Here is a 9076-nt window from a genome sequence, read left to right as displayed (position 1 = left end):
CAGAGAAGTCCATGCAGTCATTTAAATGTTATAAGCCTTGTGCAATCACAAATTGTCCCTTGAAGGGAGAACGCACAAATGGGGGGTGAAGAAAGACAAAAGACTTGGAGAGAGCGCCAAAAATAGAATAGATACTTTATTGTCCATTTTAAAACAGAAGTTGATTGATTTTCTGTCACAATACCCAACCTTACACACGCACACCCACAAGGTCCGGGGAAGCACAGCGTCAGCCACCGAGCAGTGCCGCCAGAGCAATTGTAGGGATTAAGTGCCTTGCTCAAGGACACAGCGGCAGAGAACAACCGTGAGGATAGAAGAGGGAGAGGCACTGCGCCGACGTCTACGCGTGCATGGTGGTTTTCAGAGGGAAGGCATTGGTAAGAAGAGAGGGATGAAGGAGGGGTCAAGGGAAGGCAGGATTCACATGTGGATTTGGCGGCATTTCAGTATCTCGCCTTGCGCTTGCTGTCCGTGAAGAGGCCAGCTCAATAATAGAAATACACTGCAAGGGAGAAGATGAAAGAGACCATGTACAGAGCCTTCGGAAAGTATTCAGACCCCTTCACCTCTTCCACATTTTGTTACGTTACAGCCTTATTCTAAAAGTGGATTACATTTTTTTTTCTCATCAATCTACACACAATACAAACTATACACAACACAATACCCCATAATGTCAAATGTTTTGCAAGTGTATTAAAAATAAAAAACAAATGCCTTTATGAGACTATAAATATTCAAAGACTTTACGAGACTTGAAATTGAGCTCGGGTGCATCCTGTTTCCTGTTTCTACAACTTGGAGTCCACCTGTGGTAAATTCAATTGAATGGACATGATATGGAAAGGCACACACCGGTCTATATAAGGTCCCACAGTTGACTGGATGTCAGAGCAAAAACCAAGCAATGAGATTGAAGGAATTGTCTGTAGAGCTGCAAGACAGGATTGTGTCGAGGCACAGATCTAGGGAAGGGGTACCAAAACATTTCGGCAGCATTGAAGGTCCCCAAGGACACAGTGGCCTCCATCATTCTTAAATGGAAGACGTTTGGAACCACCAAGACTCTTCCTAGAGCTGGCTACCTGGCCAAACTGAGCAATCGGGGGAGAAGGGCCTTGGACAGGGAGGTGACCAAGAACCCGATGGTCTCTCTGACAGAGCTCCGGAGTTCCTTTGTGGAGATGGGAGAACCTTCCAGAAGGACAACCATCTCTGCGGCACTCTACCAATCGGGCCTTTATGGTAGAGTGGCCAGACGGAAGCCACTCCTCAGTAAAAGGCACGGGACAGCCCGCTTGGAATTTGCCAAAAGGCACCTAAAGGACTCTAATACCATGAGAAACAAGATTCTCTGGTCTGAGGAAACCAAGATTGAACTCTTTGGCCTGAATGCCAAGGGTCACAAAATGGAGGAAACCTAGCACCATCCCTACGGTGAAGCATGATGGTGGCAGCATCTAACATCTCTGGAGAGACCTGAAAATAGCTGTGCAGCGACGCTCCCCATCCAACCTGACAGAGCTTGAGAGGATCTGCAGAGAAGAATGGTAGAAACTCCCCAAATACAGGTGTGCCAAGCTTGTAGCGTCATACTCGAAGACTCGAGGCTGTAATCGCTGCCAAAGTAAAGGTTCCGAATACTTATGTAAATGTGACAGGTTTTATTATATGTTTGCAAAAATGTCTAAAAACCTGATTTTGTGTTGTCATTATGGGGTATTGTGTGTAGATTGATGAGGGGAAAAAAATATTGAATCCATTTTAGAATAAGGCTGTAACGTAACAAAATGTGGGGAAAGTAAAGGGGTCTGACTATTTCCCGAATGCACTATAAATATCACAGAGTAAACAGTTGTTTTCTACTTTTGACATCAGACTACAGTCTATAGCGATACAAAAATAAATGTGCATGTGTTTCACAATTTCACAAACTCAAGTGAAGCAGACTTCGTCTGTAAGTGAAAATGTATACTGATCAAAAAATATAAACGCAGCATAAAACAATGGCAACGATTTTACTAAGTTACAGTTGATATAAGGAAATCAGTCAATTGAAATAAATGAGGCCCAAATCTATGGATTTCACGCGACTGGGCAGGGGCACAGCTGTGGGTGGGTCTGGGAGAGGCCCACCCACTTGGGAGCCAGGCCCAGCCAATCAGAATTAGTTTTTTCCCTACAAAAGGGCTTTATAACAGACATAAATACACCTCAGTTTCATCAGCTGTCTGGGTGGCTGGTCTCAGACAACCCCACAGGTAAAGAAGCATGATGTGGAGGTCCTAGGCTGGCGTGGTTACATGTGGTCTGCGGTTGTGAGGTCGGTTTGATGAACTGACAAATTTGCTAAAACTACTCAAATTTGCTAAAACGTCTCAACTTGAGACATCTGTGGCATTGTGTTGTTGCAAAACTGCAGATTTGAGTGGCATTTCATGCTGTTTAATGCTGATATGCCACATGTCAGGTGGATGGATTATCTTGGCAAAGGAGAACTGCTCACTAACAGGGATGTAAACAAATTAGTGCACAACATTTCATAGAAAAGCTTTTTGTTGTGTATGGGAAATTTCTGGGATCTTTTATCTCAGCTCATGAAACATGGGACCATCACTTTACATGTTGCGTTTATATTTTGATTCAGTATAGATATATATATATGGTACTTACAGAAGACAACTCCAACACATATGACTCCTATGATTCCCATTATTATCATCATCTGAAAAAACAAACAAAAAAAAAACGATATAAAACCTTCAAATATGAACACTTCTATATTATCTCTAACACATTTCTGTATCATGTTTAATCTGGAGAGGGCTGAATCTAAAATCCCTTCAATGTTACTTACTTTCTCATCATGACAGCTGTAACCTTGCTCTTTGCATATACACTACATGACCAAAAGTATGTGGACACTTGCTCATCGAACATCTCATTCCAAAATCATGGGCATTAATATAGAGTTGGTCCCCCCTTTGCTGCTATGACAGCCTCCACTCTTCTGGGAAGGCTTTCCACTAGATGTTGGAACATTGCTGCGAGGACTTGCTTCCATTCAGCCTCAAGAGCATTAGTGAGGTCGGGCACTGATGTTGTGCAATTAGGCCTGGCTCGCAGTTGCCGTTACAATTCATCCTAAAGGTGTTTGATGGGGTTGAGGTCAGGGCTCTGTGCAGGCCAGTCAAGTTCTTCCACACCGATCTCGACAAACCATTTCTGTATGGAGCAAACTGTTGGGTTTCCATGGCCAAAAAGTTGGAAGCACAGAATTGTCTAGAATGTAATTGTATGCTTTAGCGTTAAGATTTCCCTTCACTTGAACTAAGGGCCTAGCGAAAACTATGCTTGGCCATGGAAACCCATTTCCACGCTTCAGCACTCGCCGGTCCCGTTCTATGAGCTTGTGTGGCCTACCACTCCGCGGCTGAGCCATTGTTGCTCCTAGACTTTTCCACTTCACAATAACAGCACTTACAGTTGAGCGGGGCAGCTCTAGCAGGGCAGAAATCCGACACACTGACTTGTTGGAAAGGTGGCCTCCTACGATTATGCCATGTTGAAAGTCACTGAGTTGTTCAGTAATGCCAGTCTACTGCCAATGTTTGTCTATGGAGATTGCATGGCAGTGTTCTCGATTTTATACATCTGTCAGCAGCGGATGTGGTTGAAATAGCCAAATCAACTAATTTGAAGTGGCATCCACATACTTTGTATATATAGTGTATATTGCTTGCTGTTGCTTCTCTCCATCTATCTCATGGTTATTTACAATGAACAGTAGATCAGCTACTGATTATAAACAGATCAAACTGTAGTGTGTCACATAGGCCGGGATTCAATCCAAGAGCAGCGGACTGGAAAGTCAACCTTTTTAAAGGCAGCTGATCATCTTCGCAGTGGCAGACCACGTGTAACAACACCTGCACAGGATCGGTACAGCCGAACATTACACCTGCAGGACAGGATGGCAACAACAACTGCCCGAGTTACACCAGGAACGCACAATCCCTCCATCAGTGCCTAGACTGTCCACAATAGGCTGAGAGAGGCTGAACTGAGGGCTTGTAGTCTGTTGTAAGGCAGGTCCTAACCAGACATCACCGGCAACAACATCACCTATGAGCACAAACCCACCATCGCTGGACCAGACAGGACTGGCAGAAAGTGCTCTTCACTGACGAGTTTCGGTTTTGTCTCACCAGGGGTGTTGCTGAGTTTAGAAACAAAAGCAGTATAATACTGCTGCAGATCGTCCCATGTGGATTATATGCCAAGAAGACGTAAGCATGACTATGACACTACTGCAAGCCAATCATCAAATCACATTCCTTTCTAAAGACCTTTTTACATCAGCAATAATAATAATAATTCAACTTCAGAGAGAGGTTAGCCGTGATGAATATTATATTAGAGCCGGCTCTGTAGAGCATGAGAGGAGAAAAATACAAATAACTATTGGGGCGGAGACTGGATGACTGAGATTATACAAGGGGATCGTGAGCGAGAGGGCAAAAGAGAGAGAGAGAGAGGAAGCGAGGGTTAGTACATAACAGAGGAAGAGAGGAATAGAGGGAGCATTAGAGTGAGAGGGAGAAAGGGATGAGCTGTAGGGGTTACATCACGAGTCGAGCCACAGCTGAGTTTATAATCCTGCACCACACTGTAATCCAGATTGGGATTTCTAACCACTCCCCCTCCTCAATGGACACACGTGATTGGACGGGCGACGGGACAGCCATCTGTGCTCAAAAGCAGAGGGGGGTGGTTGGGGGTTGGTTGAGGGTTTATAAATTCATGCTGTGAGAAAGGTGGATTGAAGCATGGTTGATAGAAGGATCTACATTTTGTGTCTAGTAAGGGCTCTATTCAATCCGTATCACCAAAGTTCAACGTTACAGTGTGATTGAAATTTCAAGGCAATGTTCCCATGTTAGTGGCTGCATTCACGATAAAAAAACGTTGAATATGTCGGCTCAACTGGAAATTCCCGTTACATTTCTATCGTGCAATCTGTAACACTTCAGCAATACAGAGTGAATAGAGCCCTAAGTGAGGTCACAGGAGAAAGGAGAAAACAAAGGCCTAAGATGGTAGTTGTAGGGGCAAAAGGTCACATAGACTGGCAGGATTTGCACTTTTGGGAATGTTCTGTTGGTTTCATATTCTGTTGGTTCCAGGTAAACTCAGTCAAGCGCAGCTAAAGTGAAGGATTTCAAATACTATGTGAACCTAGTTCTGATATGTTGGAGAGAGAGTGCTCTCTGTATAGGGACATCATTTGTATAAAATGGCTGAGCACTGGAAATACCCCAATACCTTATCATGATATACAGTTAGTGTGTGACTGCCATGCTATGGTAGCCTGCACTATGCAAGCCTACGCATAAAACAGCAAACTCACTTTATAATTAAAGAGTGACCTATGTGAAGGTTATTTCACAAATGACTCCTGCTTGTGTGAAGAGTTGCATGAGACCTGAAGACTTATGTTAGCCCCCTGAAGTAATACCTAGGCGTTAACTCAGAGGGCTAATATTGACCTGCGGCGCGCAGGAGAACCGGGTTTGACCCCAGTCGGTCACATACGCACACGCACAAACACGAACCTTGAGGTTTTTCCACCAGTACTTGTTCTTCAGCTTGGCAGCACTGCTCTCGAACTGTGAGGCCCCGGCTTGCAGCGCGTCGGCCCTGTCGTCCAGCTCCGACAGTCTCTGATCCCTCTCCAACACCTTGTCCACGTTCACACGCATGATGTCCACAACCTATAGGAGACAGGAGTAAAAAGGAGTGGACAGTCGGCATCATGCTAGTTTGGCTTTAACAGACCTCAATACTGTATTCTTATTGATGAAGAAACCTACAGGTATCTGCCAAAATAAAGGAAACACCAACATAAAGTGTCTTAATAGGGCGTTGGGGCACCACGAGGCAGAACAGCTTCAATGCGCCTTGGCATAGATTCTATACGTGTCTGGAACTCTATTGGAGGGATGTGACACCATTCTTCCACAATAAACTCCACCATTTGGTGTTTTGTTGATGGTGGTGGAAAACGTCGTCTCAGGCGCCGCTTCAGAATCTCCCATAAGTGTTCAGTTGGGTTGAGATCTGGTGACTGAGACGGCCGTGGCAGATGGTTTACACCATGTTCATGCTCATCAAACCATTAGTGACCAAGAGTTCCCTGTGGGGGGCATTGTTATCCTATGGGGGGGCATAGCCATGGTAGCCAAAATAATAGCCTGCCCAACATTTATTTATACATGAGCCTAAGCACGATTGGATGTTAATTGCTTAATTAACTCCTCAACCACACCGGTGGGGAAGCACCTTCTTTCAATATACTTTGTAGCCCTCATTTACTCAAGTGTTTCCGTTATTTTGTCAGTTACCTGTAGAACGTCTGCAGTAGAGGATAGCAATTGCCCCGAATGGTCAGGAAATCAATTCTGACAGAGTAGAAGTAATGTGAACTTTTAACTGCTAATGTCAGTGATGTACGGTAGACGGTAAGGACAGGACAGAGTCGACATTACCCAATGACCAGGTAATCAATCACGCCTGATCAGAACGGATGTTGTGAATCGTTGGTTGAACGCTACGGTATTTCAATAGCAACGTTTTTACCTCTGTGGGCCCTCTTCATCCTCATTATGGGGGATTACAAAGGATGTGTAAACCTAAACTTTAAAATGTTGATGTGACTCACACAGATGGCTAGAGAATGCGTCAGGTCGTCTCAGTGATCAATGTTTTCCGCCCCCTCTCACAGACTCGTCCCTCTTTTCTTCGATCATTCTTCCTTTTATGGACCACTCATCCTTTAATCCCTTCCTGCCTCCCATCACCTTGCCCATCTTCTCCACCTAGGACCCCCGTCCTCCCATCGTTCTTGACTTTGATTTTCTCAGGAAACAATTGTCATCTTACGTCGTACTACAGTAAAGAGAGTACCCTTTATCCTTTCATTCTTTCATCTCTTCTTTCCCCTGGCTTCATCCTTTCCTCCTTCCCTCTATTCATACCCTTCATTATCGTCTCATCCCACCTTCCACCTGGTCTTTATAATAGTTTGCTTCACATATACGCACTCTGTACATCCCTGACAGATAAAGGTTGCTTACATGATCGTCTAAATAAATGAATCGCACTGACATATCAAAAGGGCAACACTTTTAAAAAACGGCCCTATTCTCCGAGTCTTACCTCGTCCACCTGTGCCTGTGTCTGCTGTAGCCGTCGGTTACTGGTGAGGTTGGGTGCTGCGGCCGAAGGCCCCCCCTCTCCCTCAGCGGCTCCCGAGGTTCCTGCGTCTGGGGTCGACCTGCGGAGAGAGAGGCATTATGTTCCTAACAACAGCAACTGTGTACCTGTTTGACATTTTACTGCTAGTTAGAAACTAATATCATAACCTTTTTGCTGCAAGCACATAGACGTTGATTTGTATCTGATCTTGCTAAGCCATATAGTAAGTAGGCTATACTAGCATTAGCATCTAAGTGAAGAATAACTGAAGTGGGCCTCTTCAAACACACAGTTTTTGTCAGTTGTTTTTATATATCTGCTATGGTATACAATTGTCCATATCATGTTTAAACTATAAAAGCAAATCATATCATCATGTCTGAGCAAACTCTGACCAAACAACCACTCTGGTTTTGATTTGGTACAGAGCCTGTATTAGACAGGCTTGATTTCCACTGGCAAAATGGAGAGGGATTAGTGGGGGAAAAAGCCATGAAGGCTGCTCTTAACAAAGATGGATGCATCTTGTTTCAGATAAACAAGCCAGGCAGAGTGCAAGTGACCGAGTAGATAAAAAAAAACGATTAAAATGATTTTTTTTAAAAACACTACAACACTTCAATAAAAGCCCATATGAAGCTGAGCACAGTGATGAATATTGACTGAGTCATTGATGAATGAGGCATTCTACCATTGATATGGTGAGACTGACAATATATTGAGAGACATGTAAGCCTAACGTTTCATTGTAATAGGCCTGCTTTCTGTGATGTATTTGATTGTTTCGGGTAGACTATTGGAATACTAAAATAAATATACAACCGCAACTATTTTAATAGCGCTTTAGCTTAGCAGGACCTTAACCCATAATTCCATTTAGTTGACAACACCAAAACAAACACTTTCTCTAACGTCCTAAAATCATTGTTTAACACACCGTATCAGACACTATTTTAGAAATACATCGTATACATTTAGCTGGATTTAAAAACAGGATATAATTCAGTTTACTCACATGTCGATGGTAGCTGCTTTATAATAAATAATCCGCTTTCAAGGGAGAGAGGAGAGGGAGGGCTCGCACAGTGAGAGAGAGAGAGAGAGAGAGAGAGAGAGAGGGAGCGAGCGAGAGAGAGACTATAGCTATGTTTGTGAAAGTAGTACTATCCACAGACAAGGGAACGATTGGTTCAGTACTCCGTAGGAATCCAGACGTCTTCTGTCACTTTGGTCCACTTTATTCCAAACTCTCTGCTGAAACAACTGCGATGCGCCGCCTGTGGATAATGTCGTTGAGCCTTTGACGCACGACTCGCAGTCGGCAGGCACACAGAGTGATGCAGCAGGTTCCCTTGTATGTGACCGTCCCAATCGATGGTTGTAAAAACACTTATATTTGAAGTCAAAACTCTAGATCCAAAGTTTTGGAGCGATATAGTCGACTATTGAAAAATATAGCCAATGGAAATGATCACTTGTTTCTGAGAAAAAGTCTGAGACAAGTGCGCTCTCTCAGAATTGATAATTCCATCAGAAAAACTACAGCTGCTCTGACTTGCTTTTGTGAACCTCTAGGGAGAGCCTACTGCTTTGTTTCGGTTATCTCAGACCAATGATGCTTGAAAGTAACTCATGTCAGCTTCTAAGAGTAAATCCACTGCAAAACAGAAATGTAGCTAGCTCAACATAAAGTGAGTGAGTGTGCGTACATGGGAGTGAGTGCGTCTGTGTGCTGGTTGCTTCGAGCTTATGCATAAGCAAGAAATCCCGTTTAGGCAGCAGATCATTATAAAGTTGAGGTCATCTGTAGTGGTCA

At 43.9% G+C, this 9076-nt stretch overlaps 1 protein-coding gene across 1 annotated transcript; it reads right to left on the bottom strand.

Moving 5' to 3' along the window:
- Positions 1–124: 124 nt before the first annotated feature.
- Positions 125–8989, bottom strand: LOC110496196 (vesicle-associated membrane protein 2-like). Its single transcript, XM_021571954.3, has 5 exons — positions 8276–8989; positions 7222–7339; positions 5619–5777; positions 2677–2728; positions 125–505 (listed from the first exon to the last, which is right to left on the bottom strand). Coding segments are annotated over exons 1-5 (348 nt in total). The 5' UTR covers positions 8278–8989; the 3' UTR covers positions 125–488.
- Between the last annotated feature and the right edge of the window lie 87 nt (positions 8990–9076).

The sequence above is a fragment of the Oncorhynchus mykiss genome, chromosome 18 (genome assembly GCF_057628025.1).
Source record: "Oncorhynchus mykiss isolate SJ-2025 chromosome 18, ASM5762802v1, whole genome shotgun sequence".
NCBI classification, from domain to species: Eukaryota; Metazoa; Chordata; class Actinopteri; order Salmoniformes; family Salmonidae; genus Oncorhynchus; species Oncorhynchus mykiss.
Note: the sequence above shows the minus strand (reverse complement) of the source record. Positions and strands in the feature narration are given on the sequence as shown.

Bases quoted from the DNA above. Each gene is read 5' to 3' on its own strand.
- LOC110496196 (XM_021571954.3), bottom strand. The intron at 5,778-7,221 runs GTAAGACTCGGA...TGTCTCCTATAG, and splicing joins CACAGGCACAGGTGGACGAG to GTTGTGGACATCATGCGTGT. The intron at 2,729-5,618 runs GTTCGTGTTTGT...TTGTTTTTTCAG, and splicing joins ACTGGTGGAAAAACCTCAAG to ATGATGATAATAATGGGAAT.